Source organism: Anopheles moucheti, chromosome X (assembly GCF_943734755.1).
Source record: "Anopheles moucheti chromosome X, idAnoMoucSN_F20_07, whole genome shotgun sequence".
In the NCBI taxonomy this organism is placed as follows: Eukaryota; Metazoa; Arthropoda; class Insecta; order Diptera; family Culicidae; genus Anopheles; species Anopheles moucheti.
The window spans coordinates 464645-485475 of record NC_069142.1 but is presented as its reverse complement, the minus strand read 5'-3'; the positions used below and the strand labels follow the sequence as shown (position 1 = coordinate 485475).

Sequence of the window (20831 nt, the reverse complement as noted above, 5' to 3'; positions counted from 1 at the left end):
TTCGGATCGTGCATGTTTCTGATGAGAATATTTGTTGGTAGACGCTAGAAGCGTAAATTTATTTCAAATATTTAACGTTATTGTTTATCATCATCATGGAACATTTTCCAGGGAGTTTAACTATAATCTACCTAAACATTCACAAAATTTTTAGGAATGAACAATTTTTAAAAATCGATAATGCCTAATTTTTTAATTTTATTTGCTTGAAGAATTCAATCCCACTTAGAATTTTCTTTCCTCAATGTAACGCATGTACGTCATGTATCATTACGAAACGATCAGTGTAGAGTAAAAAATTGTGAAATTATTTTTACGTGCGCTACCAAAATAAAAAAAGCTCAACACGGAAAAAATATTGGTTCGTATTATAGTTAATAATAGAAATATTTGGAGCGTTAAAATTTGATTAACTCAAGAAACCTTGGGCAGCTGTCATTGTAGAAGACGCTATTTGACAATCCATGAAGGGGTGTTTTTCCTTCTATACTTCGTAAGAAGAACAGGAAGAACAATTGAAAAAAGGCATCGGTGGGGGAGGTTGGAATAGCGTCTTGAAGCAAAATCGCGGTAAAAACTGTGCTGGCACTGGTAAATTGATAAACAGTAAGTTCAATGTGTTGCGGTAATAGTTGTGACTAACTTTCATTTCACCAGTAATAGCGAAATCTTAGTAGAAACTAGTTTGTGTTTGCACAACCTATCTGCAATAGCTTTCCTTTTCTAATACGCGCTCCATTGTTAAATCTTGAAATTGGCGACGATTAATCCATTATTGTGCGAAAAATGATTGCTATCTAAAAACATTCTTCCCGGAAACATTATTTGCATTCTTATTGTAAAAAGAAATACCAGGAAATAGTGTGAAATGTGATATTAAATTTATTATTTTATTATGAATTCTATCTCCCTCTCTCATACTCATTCTATCCGTTTCTTGCTATTTCTTTTTTCCCTTCGTTTACGATTGCATTCACCATTTTGTAGATGTTGCTAGTGGAATAAAACATTGAACGGCGTTTCACATAACAACAGCAAAATAGAACAAGTGTGAAACATACTAGTGTTCGTGCGTTGGCAGTGAGTTGCCCTACGGCAACTTGCAAATCCTATAAACATGAATCCACAGCAATTTTCTCTAAGGTGGAACAATTACACTTCCTACATAGCCGGAGCATTTGACTCACTGCGCTATGAAGAAGACTTCGTAGATGTGACATTGTGTTGCGAAGGGCGCAAGATACGCGCTCATAAAATTTTGCTATCAGCATGCAGCCCATACTTCAAGGATGTATTCAAAGAGAATCCTTGCCAGCATCCCGTCATTATTTTCAAAAATGTGCGCTACACGGACCTGATGTCGCTGGTGGAATTTATGTATCAGGGTGAGGTGAGCGTACCACAGGAACAGCTCCCATCCTTCCTACATACAGCAGAGATACTGGCGATTCGAGGACTCACGGATAATACGTCAGACTCGCGTCAGCCAGCAAGCACCACTACGTCTGCTATCGCGCAGCAGCTAATACAAAGCCAAGCCGTACTGGACAAATCTGCTACGATCACAACAACCGACTCCTTGTACCTAACCTTGCCATCAAATTCTACTATAGTCCATCAACCGAAGCTTGTACAACAAATACAGACGGCTCCGATCATCACTAAACCTCTGATCAAATCAGCGCCCCCCGAAATGCCTGCCCTGGCCGCCTCAACAACCACCCTGGCTGTGCCAATCGCGCAGCAACAACAGCAACCTACAATTGCCAAAATACAGGTACAAGCATCGCCACAGCAACAACAACAGCAACCGGTACAAGTTCAGCAAGTAGCCGTGCAGCAAGTAGCCGTGCAGCAACAGGTACAGCAGACGCAGCAGTCACAACAGAATCAGCAACAGACAACATCCCAGGTTCAATCACAACCACAGCACCAAACTACCCAAGCTACTACCTTGCAGGAGGTTGTAGACAATGTCGTTCAGCCTAGAAAGAAAAAAATAAAGGGCCAACAGATCACGTCGCAGTCAAATACATCAGTTCCTTCTGGATCGACGGTAACAGTTACATCGACAACCTCGGGGCAATCGGGTGAAAATGAAATATATGAGACAGAAACATATACTCTCGCTACGAACGATGGACGAGTGGAACAAAAACATGGTTAGATATATTTAGGAAATTATGCAGTATCAAAATGGTTTTCTAACATATTTTGAAATATTTCCCTTAGCTGAACAGTATACAGAAAATGGTCAAACGTCTGGTTCTGCACTGAAGATGGAAATCCCGGAGTTTATCAGCGTTGGAGAGCCGATTAATTCTGGTAACGGCTCAAATAATACGTACCTCCAAGGTAGCTGCTGTACAATTGGTCTCGAAAAATCTCCAACGAGAGCCTTTTAGATGAACTGTTTTTATTCTGTCAGTTTTTACAAGCAAATTAGTAAAATTAAGTTTTCTTTGCTTCACAGAAAGCTACGAACTGGTGCCAGAAAACATAGAAGAAAAGGATGAAGACGAAGATATGGCGCAGGACAATATAGAGATCGAAGGCTCGGAAATGGATATGAGTAAGTAGTCACATATCCAATTCATGATGATGCTGTTGTTCGATTTTCTTATTTTCGTTTTATGATCTTATTACCATTATGTTATTTCTGTAGGTCGCATTTTCCAAGGATCAACCGATGAGCAGACAAAATCTAATATTTTGCAAGGTATGGATCGTTTTATTTACATTAAATTGTTGGGAAAATCAGTAACACAATAGTATTAATTTCGGCAATCTGAATTACTCGACCGATAACCGAATGATTTCATTTGTTGTGGTTGCTACTGTTCATTATTATGTGATGGGATAAGGAAAATATTTGGAAATATTATTGTTTTCATTTTTATGAAGCTATCAGACTGTTGGTAATTTTAAATGTAAGTTTCTGTCAACACTAGAACCCCCAAATTTTTAGTACCGTGGACCACCCTGGTTCAACTTATGTTCATTTCGACCCACATGTGCCGCTAGAATCAAACTTTGCATTATTAAATTGTTCGATGTATCCTCCTGAATTCGAGCAGTTAAACGGGACAATCAGTCATACTAGGTGTTAATCAAAATATAATAACTTGGAGAGTTCCAAACTTAAGTCGAATTTTAATTTGGGCAATCACATATGAGGAGATAGTGATACAAATGTCAATTGCGCGGCTTGCGATATTTTGCTCTGTCAAATCAGCAACCAAACTCGCTTAAACGGCGTTTAAAGTAGTAACGGTCTGCCCAACAATTTCTTCCGAGCATCACTTCTACATGTACCACGGACCACAGGTTGGCGACCATTGGTGTAGATGTCTTCAAACTTTTCAGTCCACGGGTCGCATTGGTTGAAATTACTGTAGATGGGGGCCATTTGCACAAAAACTAACAGTCCATTTACACGGAGGCTGCACGCTCTCGAGGGTTGCAGTTTAGAGACCCCTGGTCTAGATGATGCTTTTCTTGCTGTCTATTGTTTCTATTGCACATATTGAAATTGACAAATCTGAACAGAATGGAGAGTGGACCAAGACGTCTATGCATACAGTTCCGTATGTATTATACGGTTCGTCGTAAATTTCTACCTTATTAAAAATATACATTCCGTACTGATAATAGTTTCTCTGGATTTGACGTCGACGTCAAATCTATGCATACAGTTCGTCTATGCATACAGTTCCGTGTATTATACGGTTCGCCGTAAATTTCTACCTTATTAAAAATATAAATTCCGTACTGATAATAGTTTCTCTGGATTTGGTTTAATTTCTCTGGATTTGGCTGTACTAAAGCGCATCTATTATGCTAATATAAAGTTCTCCAATCACTACAGTATTACAAATGTTTGATTGCGAGGAATTTGAATTTCAAAGTATACACTGCGATGCAAAGTGATAGGCTCACTCAGTTTTTGTTCTTTGAGACCAAGATATAGCACCGGATAATTTTCAGAATAAAAAAAGCAATCGTAAAAAAACTAAAAATGGTTCTGATTCATTGGCACAACAGCCTGAAGATGTCTAGACTGTCATTTTAGGATTGCTTTGTCTTTATTTTTACCTTTAGCTGGGTAGTCAGTACTGCGTACGGGTGTAATACCACGGGTGTAATAACGGATGGTTCCTTATTTACGTTTTACTATTGAAAAAAGGGTTTAGACGCTTTCTGATATTTTTTCATATTGTTAACTAATCGAAACTTCGTCGCGGTGGTGTACTGGTAGCGACGCCGGTCTTCACACGACAGTACTGAGGAAAATCCCATCCTCATCCGGACCAAACCCTCGTAGCAATGATTGACCATCCGGCTACGTGGTAAAAATAAGTCGATACGACCTGCTCGTAATAAAGAAATTTATAAACATAATCGAATCGGTACTTTCAAGCTTCCGCAAAGTGCGCTGCTGAACTGATACTGCTGAATTTACATCACCGAAACAGTATTTCAAATGTCAAGGTGTGGTAAGCGATTTGTCAGGTTATTGTGTTGATTACGGATGGTTGTAAGTAAGCGCTTCTTTTCTTACTTTCATAAAAGGGTGCGTAAATTTGAGTGAGAAATATGCTGATGATGGTAGGGTAGCACATATCATGTTAAAACAAACGGCAAATTTTAAGTATATATTTTAGTTTGTTTTTTTTTTTGTATTAGTATAATACATACTATATTATATTAGCTACAGTCGAACTATACTGTTGTATTTGACAATTCTTACTATACAATCGATAATTAAATTTATTTGCATTTACCGCCTGGAGATTTTTTTTACGATAAAGAAGGCAGTATATAACTGTGGATGGATGGAAAATCTTAACGAAACCAAATTCAAAAATCTTGCAGGCTTCTATGTGTAAATGGCGTATTCCACCAAGCACACATCGAACGTGTCGTACGTTAATCGGATTGCTAACGAGATTGCGTGCCAACCTGCACCGGTTTGAAATTTTAAGCTAACAGCATACACTTGATTCCTAACACAATTTATTCTGTTATCAAATCGACGCTTTTCTGAACCAACATAATATTCTAAAAAGATGTATTTTTTTCGTTAAAACAGCCTGGCCGTTTTAACTAAAGTCGATTTAGAAAAAGATAAATCGATTTTGTACGCATTATATCAACAATGAAGAAGCAACAATGCAAAATGGTTGAAAGTCCGCACAATAGGTTTTCTCAAAGATCAGAAAATACTTGACCGGTGTTGTTCAAGAACATGAGAGATAATAATATAGGGAAAAATATTATATTTTTGTTTACCAGTAGTAATGGTCATAACAGTTTGATATCAGAGGAATATCGCAGAGCTTAAATCGATTTTTAGCTACGACGAGTTTATTACTCGCGTTCGTTACATTTTTTACCATTAAATTGTTTGGAAAAATGTGTACATTAGTACAGACCTTTCACAATCTAAAGCCAATACACGAGATACGGAGATGCTTTCCTGATAAATTATCGTATCTCGAAAATCCACCCAACTCTAATTTCCTTGAAAACATCGTTTATATAACGTATTAAGGGACGTTTAATTCGAGCTAAATTGCAAACAATAAAATATAATGTCTATATTGAGAAATTTGTAAATTTGAAATTCAATTCCACATACAAAACTCCATTAATCGTCAACTTTATAAAACCCGCTCTCTCCGAATCCGCGTAAGTCAAGAACCGCGTAACTCGAGGAATGAAAGTGCTATCATTTCATCGTAGAACAAACTTTCTGTTCTTTTTTCCAAACTTTTCTGCCGTCGGACTGCATTGATTAAAAGTACCGTAGCCCGGGCCACTTGCATATTATTCTTGGATTGTTGGCTAGGGACTACTTGTATGTGTATTGTTTTGTTCGAGTCATTTGCACATGTATTGCGCACGAGATATTTTTTTCGGCAATTTTTGGTTTTCAATGTTGCAGGTCTTATTTGGAAGGTTGAAAACTATAGAAGTTTATTTTAATAATGCAATTTCGCATCCCGTGCTGCACTGGAGGCTGCTCTTGAGCGCCGCCTGCACCTTGTTTGACGCCTTTTTAATCTTATTTTGGATACCCCTGTCGTATAGCATACATTTATATAATGTAAGCCGAAAAAGCAGATTACAGCACTTTTTCAAAGCAACTATTGCATTTACGTTCACGTTCATTATGAATTTCATTCATTGTGTATTTGCTTACATTGTGTTATAACATTATTGGCTTCAATATACATGAAATGTTTTAGCGTGGTATGTCTGTTTCAAAGTTTTAATGTTTTGTGCGTATGTTTAACACATAAAATAGTAGTTGCTTAACGTCATTGGACAGTCTGTCTAATGACGCATTCACTGTCCGCTCTGTCTCGTTGCCTCCATTCCTCTATTTCTCCTCTTCTCTTGTATCTCTAAACTTCCAGACACAGAACTTCGCTTCCGGTGCAGTATCTGTTGGAAGGGCTTCAAGCACCCGATGTCTTTGACACTGCATAAGGATTTGCACTCGGGGAAAACTAAGTGTCCGGTTTGTTTGCGTTCTTTCTCGCGCAGCTACGACATGCGTATACACCTGAACAAAATCCACCAGGTGACGCTGAAGCTGGATGCCCGTTTCAACTTTAAAAACATGAAATCGGAGTAATAGACAGCTAGTTGGATAGTTACGGTGATTTTATAAAAACAAAAATATAAGAACAGCAATGAATGTTGAAGAAATTTAGAGTATATTGTTTATACTAGGTTAGATGAAATGTACTTAACGTAATTGCATAAAATTACCTCTCATGTTCAATGGACACGATGACTTGCAATATTTAATTAATTGTCGTTTTAGAAGAAAAAAATATTTAATATTTGGTGCGGTATAGCTATTTTTATGATGTTTATCATATCATATCTTTATCAGGTTCTGCTGATATGTATGGGGCTCAGAAAAAAATAAACTTTGTTTCATTATTATCTTTACGGAATATTGGTGTTATTAACAGTAGGAAAACTGTCGAATGCAAATAACGATCAATTGTGCATTTTTAGATTGTATCAAACGCATTTTCCAATTTAGTTTGTTTTTGTTTTGGTATAGTAATGCATATCTATACAAGATGTGATTCTAGGATAAACTATGCATTATACGAAAAAAAATGATTCTACAAAATACCACAAATTAGTATTTTGATGAACTAGTCTCGGAACTGTCTGTTTACAGTAGGACTGTGATGACGACACTGACTATATGATGGAGAAAATGGTGCTGTATTAGGCAGCATCATTTCTTCATTATCATAGATGCCAGAATATGTTAAATGTATCTTACGTCCTTTTACTTATTAATTGCTGGCAATTATAATAAGAGTAAGAAAAATTATTTAGAAACTAGTACACACATAATAAAAAAACAACATTGTGAGTGAAATGAAAGCAACACATTGATCGGGATGCGATTTTGACCGTGTGCCGTGTTTTTTTGTATATATTTTGACGTTTTGATCTGCTTGAACGAACTGTTCGATATTCTTGAAAAAATCGATTGATATTCTTGAAATGCTTCAGAAGCGTATTAGATTTCACAGGTTTATTAGATTTAATTTGGATTAAATTTTAAATCATTTTGCTCGAACACATCTCAAGATGGAACGCAGAGAGTTGTGCCATATAGCTGCCAGTAATTCCGTTATCTATGGATGACTTGTGTCTTTCTAGTAGCGATGCTACATTTACTGTTGCTTAACAATAACATTCTAAGCAGTTATTGATACAAAATATGAATTACAAATCAGGCATGTCTGACGCCGTAATGCTTTTTTCTTTTGCCATTTTATATGCACGCTTTACAATAGAAGTTAACTACCCGTTACCAAACATTGTGCCTGGTATACAGCGTAAGAAGTTTTGTTTCCATTTACTAGTGTCTATGAGGCTGTACTGTTATGCAAAATGTAAAAGCAGCAACAACCATTATTTTAAAAATATGGGCATGTCACGCAACATGAAATTGTAACACTGCAGCAGCAACTCCTATAACAAGAATTCCAGATACCAATATAAGCAGCTCTTATGACATTTTCCTCTCTTCTCTCTTGCAGAAGTGTTTGAGCAAAAAATGAAACTCAAAAAATACAAGTGCAAAGATTGCGACAAAAGCTTCGCCGCCTGGAAATCGCTCACGATGCATCAGCATATACACAGGGGCCTCACGAAATGCACTATCTGCGGGTCAGTCTTGTCACGCACGGCCAATCTTAAGCGTCACATGAAGCTGAAGCACGAGAAAATCATACCATAATTGGCTCGCTTAAGCCGATCCCGGTACATCGCTTGGTTGGTACTTGCCCCACGTACGTGACAAACGCGAGCTCATCACCGTGTGTATTATTTATAATATCAGGTATTGTATATAAAAGATATAGTCTAAACCGTGTAGCCATCGCCATTAGGCGAGACTAACGAGAATTTTGAAACGATAGGAGAACTCTCCTACCTGCTGTTGCAAGGACTCTACAGATTAACCTATTGCAGATTCTGAAAAGCCATTCGGCCAATCATTTGCAATAAGCGAACACTTATTGCGAATTTGTATGCCATGGGTAGAGTGTAATGAATAATCTGCATATTCATTTTAGTAAAATGTCGTGTAATATGTTCGTTAGGTTGCAGTCCGAATATACAGCATGCATGGTTCATGATTGTCATATTCAATTGTATGGAAGCATTTGCTTTCAACGATCCAAATAGTGGTTTTATGTAAACGTTTATATGTGTTTTTCGTTTGTAATAGGCAGTGTAATAGGCATAGTTTGTAATTGCAATAGGCTAATGCATTAAATTAATGTAAACATTATCAGCTAGGTGTTTGCATTAATTTTGATAATTTAAAAAAAATATTTTTAATGGATTTGGATTGTGAATAGACGGTGCAATATATTACTTTATGTTTCATGTTTTGGGTCCGCTGATAGATTTTTCCATTTTGAATCTAAGAATTCATTTTTTTTATCCATAAACGTCCTGATTCAAGAACGTCCTGGCCAAAGTATTCAGCTATTGGTTGAAGAAATATAAAATTACCGTGCTTCGTTCGTCCCCTGTACCTGTTTGAAACTTTTTAGTGCTTGGCGTTAAAACCTCCTATTAAACTGGAAACTTGAATAAATACGCATAAGTATAAAATGTTAGTGATACAATTGTTTTAAATGTCTTTGAACCAGGTAATGAAACGCGTTTGACAACTCATCGAAACTAATATGTTGATAGTTTCAAAAAGTTTGCACTTGGCATAATTACCTACTAGGACATTTGCGCGCGCATGTCTTAACGGGTATACTAGACTTTTTTTTTCACATAGAGCTAGATAGTCTTCTAAGCTATTAGTAATACACATTACGTTACAGTAATACATTTTTTTGTTTCGTTAGAACGGCCTGGCCGTATCGACTTATTTTACCACGTAGCCGGATAGTCAGTCCTTGCTACGGAGGATTGGACCGGATGGGATTTTGGTCCGGGCCGTTCGTGTGAAGACCGGCTCCGCTACCATCATGCCACCGGGCCGCCCCAGGTTACAGTAATACATTCGATTGGAATTTGCTACCGGTCCTGTCGTTAGAAACCGGTACCCCAGCGCTCCGCAACGTTTTACTTGAGCTTAACATAATTGATTTCGATACAATTCTACAACGCAAAACCGTCGTAACAGGGATTCGTAGCATCGAAATTGCTTTTTTTTATTCACGAGGAACGGCCTGTATTGCTGCCGATTTGCTCATTTTGAGAAAAAAAAGAAATAATTACTTTATCAAAATTAATGCAAGCAATCAAGTACATACTGTAAGGATTTATATTTGTGTGTTAGATTGAATGAAGGGTAATCATGATTTTAGAATGTAAACATTTATTGTAACTATACAGCATAAACATGAACATGAAGAAAACTGCAAGAAACACATCCCTGGTAACAATTTTGCACAAAAAATGGATGTACTAGACCATAATCTGGCGGCCTGTAAATTGATCTAATAGAAGGAGTTAAAAGATCGAAATCACCGAATTCTATGAATTATGGTTGATGCCTCTTTCGATGATATTTGTGCTTTCGGCGATGAATAAAGAAAAGGTTGATTTATGTCGTGAGCTTCGTATTTTCACTTGCACAGTTACATCAGTATGAAACACGGTCTTATTATTCAGGCACTTTTTTATTCAAGAAGAACGGGCAATACGGCCATTGCTTATAACTGTTGGTAACTTAATCTATGGTACAGAGGCTCAATTTGATAGTAAATAGTAAATTGTAAATTATCTGAAAACAACATACCAAAAAATCCTCCATTTGATACTTTTCTCAAATAAACAAAGTTTAAAACGTGACAAATGAGACCTCTTTTAACATACAGGAATTCGCCATTATTGTTTTTGCAAAGGTACTATGATAGTATTTTTTTACGGAATCACCGACATCATTTGTCTATCTATGCATACTTGATTTATGCGAATAGTGTGTAGAATAACGCTTTTGGTGTGACAATTTCATCGAATCTAAGGATTTTAGAACAATTTCGGTCTAATAAAGTCGCAAATGTTACCAGGGGTTTTAACGCATGTGTAGAAAATAAAACGTAATGCTTCTTTTATGAAACAAAATGGCGAAATTACCATTCCTATTTCATGTAATAAAATGGAAAAAATGAAAAGAGGATTTATAGTTTTTAACTAAATCTAAGAAATCATTATAAACAAAAGTCGTGACAAGTGTGGTCATATTTTAAAACCGGACAAATGATTTAGAGAGATGTAGGTGGTGCATTGCGTCAAATTGAATTATTGTTTCCTTACCTTATATTTTACACACGATGCGTATATGAAAGTATGTGAGAATCGAATGTAAGCCAGTATGCGATAAATTTTACTTATAAAGCTAAACTACCATTGTGCTTAAAAAATCAAAATCGATGGATTGGTTGACGGTTGATGCTAACATGTGGGCTTTTTGAAAAAAAAAAAATATATACAGGTATTATCTCTTTTGCCTGGGTTTTGAAATTGGACAGTTCAGCTAGTTAAAACCATTAAAAAAAGGTAGATATGACATGTTAATTTGATTCAATGATCTTTTTTGTGTTTTATAAATGTTTTCTTGAACAAAGTCACGAGTCATTATGAATATATTAAGTGCAAAGAAAGAAGTACACTTTATAACTTTCAAGCGGAAACGATGTGGCTCTCGGATTCGACATACGTGGATGTTCGAGATAAGCGGACCTTTCGTGGGTTATAGCAGTGCGCTATAATAGTGTATTTTGGGGATTATCTGTAATTATTTGATGAAATGTTGTCAATTATTTCATACTCAAGATTTAAGCGAGCAAATATTGTTATCACGTAATATCTGCAATATGTCTTACAGATGTAAAGTTTTATGTCGTATTATAGTTGGAAGTGCTGAAATTATGCTCTTTCCGAACAGAAAGACATATAACTCTAACAGGTTGGTAGATAAGTTGTAGTCCGAATTTGTAGTGAAATCGGTTAGAATGATAAAGAAACTACACGAATTTAGGTTCGAATTACTTCCTCATCTATTTTTTCTTGATTTCTGGTCCCTAGTGACAATTTTCTATTTGCAAACTTGTAGAAAATGTTGACCGGAAAGAAATGTTGGTCCAATGATGAGATTCGATTGAATTCAAATCAATTCATGTTTAGTTTGTTCATCAATCGTTTAACAAAACTTTCTTTAAATGAAATTAAAAACTAAAGAACGGGATGGGTAATGGATTTGGAAATGAGGAACCACTGCATCACCCTCGTAGACAATTATGTTGGCTAAGAGCAATCTACCCAACTGTTAGATAATCAAAGTCTGAACAGAGAGTAAGCTACTGAATGTTGGAGTTTATACAAGAGTAGAAACAAACATATGATACACTTTTGTCGCAAATAGAAGAAGAACTTTGCAAAAACCTCGACCATTGAATACAAGCAAAATCGCTGTGCTCTGCGCAACTCAGAAGAATTTTTTTTGCACAATGTTTGTAGCTATGTTTACAAGCAAAAATTCGTAGATGAATAATTAACATGTATATTGCACGATGTTTTTTTTCTTCGGTATTGAATCGGGATAATTTCATTTTTCATGTGGCGTTAGATTGAAGCACGTTACGATGGAACCGTTCCATAAAGTTTGTTTGTAAATTAACCCATTATATCCCACTCTCGGGACGGGAGCTAGGTCATAATTTTAATTTGACCATAGTTCATACATCGTAAGATATACGACCCGGACGTTCAATCGGAAAAAAATCTTACAGATGTTTATTATCATTTAATCAAGCTTAAAATAACATAGGACATAACTTAAGAATGCATTTTTTGCAATATTAGAATCTTACTTCTTCGACTCGATTTAATACAAAAACGAAGCAAAAATAGATCAACGAAGTGTTACTGATGTTAAAGACATCCAGGCTTAAAACTTAATTTTTATAAACACAGCTTTTAAAAAAAACGTATCTAAAAACTATTTGTATGAAATTGTCTTTTCTGCGATGTAATGGACAAATGCAAAAAAATGCTGTTTATTAAAAAAATAATAATTGCCGAGGATCGTAAACATTGAAGTCTTGTGTGCCGATATGAAACAGTTCATATAATCGAATCTCCCATACTTTCTAATCCGTAATGCGTGGATGGATAATGTATAGTACACACTCTCAAAAAAGTTATTGACTTTTCGCTTACTTATATTTACGTACGTATATGAATATTTTGACAATTAAACGATAATTACTTTCTTATCGTGTGTTATGTTTTTTTTTTGTTTTGTAGGATAAAAGAAAAAGAAAATCATATTGTCTATGTAGTCAATTCTCTCCGTTTACAGGTTCTGATTTACCCTTTTTATTTACATCGTTTTCTCGTACGAAGTGCAGTGATAAGTGACAAACTATTTTCCGTGCCGATGCTATGTAACCCAAAACTGTACCCATGTTTAAAACCACTTTAAACAAAGGAAGCAAGAAACGATTTGTGTATGAAATAATTAAAAAAGTTTTTTTTTAAATTTAACATACAATTATCACGGCAAAATGTTAAGAAAAAGGATAAAAGTATAAAAATGTTTTTTTAATTATAATTTTCCATAAATATAATTTTATTCTCAAAATACAGTCCAAAAAGCAATTTGACTATAAATCTATAATTAAAGTAAACATGCCAATGATTACAATTTAACATTCAGATTGTAAACTTTGTTGGTTACGATTGACCAATGCTTTTCTCGGTGCATTTGTAGAAGTTGTACCTTTTTTAATTATACCTTTTGCATTTTTTTTCTTGAAAGACAGTCTTAATTCATACCGTATTAGTAGCGCGCAAAGATTATTGATCGACTCCCCCGCTGCTGCTCTCTGGACTCAATGTGTACGTCTCGGCGAGGTCACTCCGTAACTTACTTGATCGCTACTTGACGTAGAGGAATGTCGTACATGCTTTGGCCCCCCTGATCCGTTCCTCTGTTTGTGATTGTTTCAAACTAAATCTGTCGTGTTCCGCATTTTTAAATTGTAAAACTGATTTGTTATGCATGTGAAAATGTAATGCTTAAAAATTGTAAAGTGCGCTAACGCTTTAAGGGGGCCACATACAATCCGATCCGATTCAACCAATTAATGGGAAAATAATAAATAAGAAATTATCATAAAAAAAATTCTCATGGAACGAGTTTTAATGGTCAACATATGAAGTTTGGTAACTAACTTCAGATGCCACGTATAAAGTTTGGTACATCAATTATTTGTTGAAAAGTCAGAGCATATTGCACATTACATACGAAAATGTGCAATAACTATTTATATTCACTAAATTCAACATTCATGCACAAACATTATGAAAAGAGAGAAATACCTACTGGACTATGACGTGCAAATGTTTGACTACTATGCAATTGACCCAAAATTGAACGCTGCTGGTAGAGTACAGGAGTTACGAGCTGTTATTACATTGTTTGTAGCTTAATGTAAACAACTAATAATTGTTTAGCAGTCATTTGATTCTTACATTATGTTATCAAACTTATTTACACTATGGCACAATCCTAAGTTATTCCAGACAGCTGAACGCAACGGTTGTAAAAGCATTCCGATTTCTAATTGTGCTCAAATGTTGTTTGTAGAATTGATCATTCATTCTCTGGAAGTTTAGCATATTATTTATAATTTTCCACCAAGAGCCCCAAAGAATTGTCTTACTTGCTAAATATTCGGTGATATAACCGATTCGCGGTCTTGGTTTGCTGCAGGAATTCTCTAAATCGCTCATGGTCAATGGCCGTTGTCTCCAAATCCAATATACCGTCCTTTCTTGCACTCAATTGAGGCCTACCATGCCTCCTTTGTCTGACAACCGACCTTGGGGCTACCGTATATCCAAGGGCTGGGACTAGCCCGTGTACTTACTGTGCAGTAAGGGTCTACTACGGTCATGCGGTGTCAAATGCATCCAGAATAGAAGTTGCATAATTGACGATCTGTAGAACTTTCAAGAGGTTTCGCATTGCTGAATGTACACAATTGAAGAATTTTGACTGTGTGCATGGGTTTTTTTTGCGACAAAAGACATACTACTAACTTGCATACATTTTATGCAGTTGATTTTCTCCAGAGTTTAGTGAGTGTATTAGATTTGTCCCTTATTCTGTATCGCTATAAGAAAAGGCACACGTTATTGAAAATATTGAATGCACTTTTAACGTATCCGGCAATGCACTTTAATGCAATAACAAAATTAAATACAATTTTATTTTGTATGCTTGTTTTTACATATAAAATGTTTTTTAACTATTGTTTGGCATATGTTTGTGCCCACGGGTCATATGTTCCTCATCTTTCTATTTAAAGTTTTAATTTCTCTCCTCTGTCTACTTTTAGATATTGATAGCGATAACAAGTGGGCGAGATGTAAAGTTTGTCGGTTGCTAATCACGGCGAGCAATCTTTGGCGACATGTGCGCACGCAGCATAGCCGTCTCGAACCAAAACGGTGTGAACACTGCAACAAACAATTTAAGAACAAATACAGCTTGCGCGAACATGTTCGAATCACACATGAATCGAAACAACTTCGAGATGAAATGAATAGGGCAACAGATTGAAATACAGTGAAGATCTGTTTAATTATCTGGAAGTCGAATAGCAATGTGCCATTCTTTGTATATATCGAGCTTGGGTTTTCTTTCATTCATGTTGTATTTCATTTACCATATCGATTGATAAAATTTGATAAAAGGCTACATTAACAGCAGACTTCTCATAGCAGATAGAATCAACTCATTAGTAAGAATCGTGAAGATAATGTTTATCGTGAAGATAAAGTTGTCTTTGTTAAGCGTTTAATTTAGTCTATTCTAATTGTCAAATTATTGATTGCATTTGTTTTGTTTTCTTTTTTGCGTTGGCTTATATGCTCCGAAATAAAGATTGCCTTAGAAGCAGCGGCGTTCTTATATATTCCAATATATATTTGAAAAAAAAAAAATACGGATGAAATATTTTGATTTTAATTTTTCTTCGCTCATTCCTTTCGTTTCTTACGGAACGGTCTCAGGATGCTATTTTTGTTCGGACATTGTATAACGCTCCTTGGACCGCTTTTGTAAATATGATTATTTTTCAACTGCATATGAACGGCCGGAGGAGCACCTGTTTTTCTTAGTTTTTAAAACTGCACTGTGCAATTATGTTGAGCAGAGAATATAACAAAAACGAAAAATTATCAAAACTAGATCTGTTGTGAACATGGAGTATTTCAAAATATAAAATTACAAAAATCTATTAGATCGATCTTTTTTGTGAAAGGGAATACGAACCTTTTTTTTATTCGTGATAAACCACCAGCCCGTATTGCTACGAACAACGTTTAGTGTTATAACATATTAACGTAAAAGCTTCGTATGAAGCGTTAGACCCGATATTATGATTATAAACCTTTATTTTTCTTGATTTTCAGAACTTTTTTATTGTTTAATTGTAATGTTTGTAATAGTCTACCTTTCTTTAGCTATTTTAATTAAATTATTGATGAACCTTTTTTTCACACGTAATACGATAAACATATATTTCTACAATCCGATACAGGTGATCGAAATCCTATCGACTGACGAAGAAATTTCCCTACTAAAAATGACCTCTAAACATAGGGCAACTTATTTTCTAAAGCCGATAGAACCCTTTACCATGTTATTAACTGATCCGTTGTAAACTAGCAACGCAGTGGAAGAATGGTTTTAAATAATACAATAGTGGGATCCGTTATTATATTATTACTTGGGATATTGTTTCTCAGGCATGTTAAAAAAATTAAACTATATGAAACGAGAATGTTTTGATTTTTTACACTTGCAGTAAGTATGGAAAAAATAGTGGTTGTCTCCGACGAAAAGCTGCATAAGTGCCCCGAATGCCGACGTACATTCTGCTCAATGAATGCAATGAAGCGACACAGACAGGCAAAACACTTTGCTTTGCAGGATTCCTATGCCTGCGCCATGTGCGACGCTCGGTTCAAAACGAAATGGTCGCTGTCAACGCACAAGTCCAAATACCATCGGAGTCAAACCACGACGGGTGTTATCGAAACAGGTGATAACACTGTCGCGACCGCAACCAAAACCGCATCGAATACACAGAAAAGGCAGACGACTTCAACAATGGTGACGCGCGTCAAGACGCATCGCTTGACATCGGAACATACGTAAGCACAGTACCGCCGAATGTGCCATTCCAAGGTAGTATATAGGGTTATAATATTAAAATTATATTTTCGAGTTGTAGTTTGTAACAATTTTTACAAAAGATCAAAACACTTTTTAAACCTATGGACAAAACAAAGAACTAAGATAGAAACGTGAGGAATGATGTAGGAATGATAACATAATAACACAATTAAGTTGCATCAATTTTTAACTTTTATACCGCGGTATACGGCTTGAACCTTTTCCACAAAATAGTTTGCAATCTTTATTTTGTATAATTTTTAAAAAAAGTAAGGTTAATATATCCTTAATTAAATGGATTCCTGAGTTTCTTAATTATTAGCTCTATAGCTATAGTCTATTGTGGGATTACTACATTATCGGTGGAACAAACATAGCAGCGTGCGTCATACATTTATGTTTCTACAGGTTAATCAAATTGTTTTTAAAATTTGACAGGGCACACTAATCCACTAATATAATTAATAGCACTATAAGTATACCGTATCTATTAAATGAAACCGTATATGGAGGTATAAATTGTTGGATAATTTTATTTATTGAGTGAATTATTTGTCGTTTGTGTAATGTATTTCCATTTTCATATCTTTTCCTTTTTTGTGTTTCGAGGTATAACTGCCTCAATTTGTTTTAAAGTTCAGATGTGAATGTATATATTCTTTGTTTAGGGATATCATTTGCTCTTCAGAAAATTTCATGTCACGTATGTTAAATCAAACATCCATTTAAAGTTGTATATTTTGAAAGGTTTTAGAAATTTTTCTATCATTGCTTGTGCTTGTTGTAGCATGAAAAAATTTTGGATTCAATTATCATAAATTTTCTAATAAATAGTCTCCAGTCGGGGCAGCTTGGTCGTGTGATTACTTTGCTAGCGACGATAGTCCCACACTGTACAGGACCGAAATAAAATTTAATAAGAATCGTTCCCTCGTAGCAAAGTATATAATGAAACAGAACCAATAATTTAACAGAACTTGTGAATTTTGACAAAATGGAAAAAGTAATAGAGATAAGATAAGATTTAGAATTTTAAGCAATAGCCCATATAGGCTATATAATACCTTCTGTTATATCTCTGCAAAACTCACGCAAACAAAATAAAATGAACTAATTATACTATACAATATCATAAAAAATCAACCATGAAGGGTTTCAAATCCGCGATTTTTTTTCAGTTTAACGGAATATATCATAAAACCAAGCAAACATGTTAACAGAAATTTTTTAAGACCACATAATCAAAGTGTATACATTTTAGTCTAGATTAAAATATTCTTTTAAAGCGTTGAGCAAATCATTATAAAATGTTTTCGTTTTGATTTCATAAAAAAGAATAATAGTTATTTTAATCAGATTAAACAAGCAATAGCATTTTTAATTGCACAATAAATTTTAACCCATGCATTAAAAATAGCTTGCTCTGTTGCGATAGAGTTAAACAAATGAACAATTGGACTCTGGAAATTGGGATTACTCATTACTGCAACTATCATAATAATTTGTATTACTTTTTAAGCAACTTTCTGTTTCGGTAAAGCAATTAGTAAATAAATTAAAGTATGAAAAATATTTAAAAAAAACAACAACAATGTCTTACCTATTGGAAATCGATAGCATGCAAAATATCCGAAACTCTTGAAAAGGCACTTTGGAGAACAATAAATTATTAACAATAAATTATTGCATAAAGAAAATCATCGTATAGTTAAGGAAAAATGATCATAAACCGATCTTTGCAGACTACTCAATTCATTTAATAATTTAAGAATTTAAGATCTCATGGGTACATTGTTTTGTTGACCACGAAAAGAATATAGTTTATTTATCAATATATACTTCTCTAGGACATACACAATAAAAGCGATCGAAAAATAAAAATGGCTTCAACTAATTTAGTCGTGTTTTGAGAATTTATACAATTAACAAATACCTAATAAAAGTATTAAATAGCAATGGAATAAAATGGATGGAACGTTACACGTGATTACAAATATATAAAAATATGGTTTGTAAAAACAAAGGTATAATAGGAGTATTGTTGTTTGTATTAACAGTTGGGTGGAATTATCATAAGCATGTCAACACGTTCAACGCCAAAAATGTTCAAGGCGATTTCCATAAAGCATCACCTAAATTTGGAAGCAACAGGATGCTGATCGTGTTAAGCATCCTTTTCCAAAAGAAGCGCTTTGTGAGGAATCGGTGACTTTTGATCGTGATCGGTTACCTGGACATCTTTAAATCTTTAATATTTAGTAGGACCAAAACATTAACATTAGTAGTAGCGTACTACTGTAAAAGCCGACCCACTGGTGTGAGTATCTAGGTGTGTTGGCCGCGTTGCAGAGATCTCCCTGGCAAAAACACATGTAGACCTTCTTGTGGTTGTAGACGGTGTACGCGCAGCGGTCCTCGGAATCAGAGGGTCCACGCTGAACGCACATGCGTTGGGTAGCCATATCATAATCTGTATGCGTAACATAAATAATCGTATATATATATATATATATATATTAGATGGATGACAACAGGACATACAGTGCAGGTTAACGCGTATTTTACTTACCATCTTCACGAAACGAGCCCATTCCTTCGATTACTTTACCACACCAACCGGATGCGCATGGTACAGCTGACACGCCACGTTCACTTTCAACTTGAGTAGCATTCAACAGGAATGGATCTTTGCAACTTCCGAGCTCGCTTCGTGATCGACATTCATAACATCGTTTTAGCAAAGCTAGAATATAAAGAAATTAAAGTTGATAATATTTCGATTCAATTTACTATAACACCTTCTCTTCGTTTCGTTTGACACGTTGGCTTGGGTTGTGCGGTGGCAACGCATCGTTGATTGTTCCACTCCATCCGAGACTTTCTAAAAGCGAATACAGATGGCCTTCATACGATCATTTCGTATTGATTGTGCTACACGGCATTTCCAAGAATTGTGGCATGGATGCATCCACTACACAACACAATTCAAACACAAATGTTTATTTGTGCTATAGCAACTAATGCTATACATTGTTGTTTAAGAAGATGGTTGAATCGAAGTCTTGCAGATGTTTGCTTCGGTGATTAACCCACCATTTGTTGTTGCGATCTCGGTCGTCAGTAGTAATGTTATCATCGATGCAAACCACACATAAAACGATCTGGTCCACATTACGCACTACGTGTCCGTCTTTCCGGATTATTAGAACTTTATCTTATCTATTTATCACTCTGTTGTTATGTTGAACGTTAACGTTAACACGGCTGATCGTTGATCTTTCTGAGCAGGCGCAAGAGGTCTGGGCAAAAATGTACTGACTGTTTTTTATTCTTTCTGTTTGCAGGTCATGCGCAATAGCGCTAACTGCACGTCAAATGCTGGGTAAAAGATGTGTGTAGTCCCCCTCAATAGGGTTTGAAGCAACCCTGGACATATTTGTTGTACTATGGGCTTCAATGGTCATGGATGGGAAAATTTTAACCCTGTCACTGGCAACCAGAAAAACATCATATTCCAGGCAACCAGTTACCCGCGTAGCCATAAACTTTGGGAGCATATAACTTTTGAATACTTTAACCAATATCGATGCAATGTTGGGATGCAAATTAATTCAACTCATCTGGTTTCTATTGATATTAATAATTCGACTCAACCCAAAGCCGTTTTCATATTGTAGCTCTTTAAAATTGATATGATTTTTGCAAAATGCAAAATGTCAAAAACAATTATGTATGTACTTTACAAAATTTCCACAACGTAATGCTTTTGATAATTACTAGTGTCGTGGGTAAAAAAACATGTTTTTTGTCCTCCTCAATAGGGTTTGAAGCTACCCTGGACATATTTGTTGCACTATGGGCTCGAATTGGTCATGGAATGGAAAAACCCTATCAATGACAAACAGAAAAAAATCATCCCAAGTAAGTAAACATTCCGTTTTTCGGTCGCTTTTTCGGACGTCGTTTCGTGCACGAAATGAAGGAAAACATGGCTGAGATTCAGACATCTCTTTCTCTCGCACACTCTCGCGAAACGCTATTCCCATACCTATGACACACCGTAAGC

The 20831-nt window shown here is 35.4% G+C and overlaps 2 protein-coding genes across 7 annotated transcripts; one reads left to right on the top strand and one right to left on the bottom strand.

The window, feature by feature from the left end:
• Window positions 1-506: 506 nt before the first annotated feature.
• On the top strand, window positions 507-18036 carry LOC128307431 (protein abrupt-like). Of its 5 annotated transcripts, none has more exons than XM_053045271.1 (6): window positions 507-606; window positions 988-2162; window positions 2233-2325; window positions 2474-2572; window positions 2666-2719; window positions 16395-18036. In XM_053045271.1, exons 2-6 carry the CDS (start codon window positions 1118-1120, stop codon window positions 16745-16747), a joined length of 1644 nt encoding a protein of 547 aa, XP_052901231.1. In that variant the 5' UTR covers window positions 507-606; window positions 988-1117; the 3' UTR covers window positions 16748-18036. The 5 variants fall into 5 exon arrangements, with proteins under 5 accessions (XP_052901231.1, XP_052901230.1, XP_052901232.1 ...); XM_053045270.1 differs by having other exon boundaries at window positions 2233-2355; XM_053045272.1 differs by lacking the exon at window positions 16395-18036 and adding an exon at window positions 14922-15436 and having other exon boundaries at window positions 2233-2355.
• LOC128307433 (uncharacterized) lies at window positions 18003-20083 on the bottom strand. Of its 2 annotated transcripts, none has more exons than XM_053045276.1 (3): window positions 19564-20083; window positions 19335-19508; window positions 18003-19235 (listed from the first exon to the last, which is right to left on the bottom strand). In XM_053045276.1, exons 1-3 carry the CDS (start codon window positions 19634-19636, stop codon window positions 19021-19023), a joined length of 462 nt encoding a protein of 153 aa, XP_052901236.1. In that variant the 5' UTR covers window positions 19637-20083; the 3' UTR covers window positions 18003-19020. The 2 variants fall into 2 exon arrangements, with proteins under 2 accessions (XP_052901236.1, XP_052901235.1); XM_053045275.1 differs by having other exon boundaries at window positions 19859-20083.
• Between the last annotated feature and the right edge of the window lie 748 nt (window positions 20084-20831).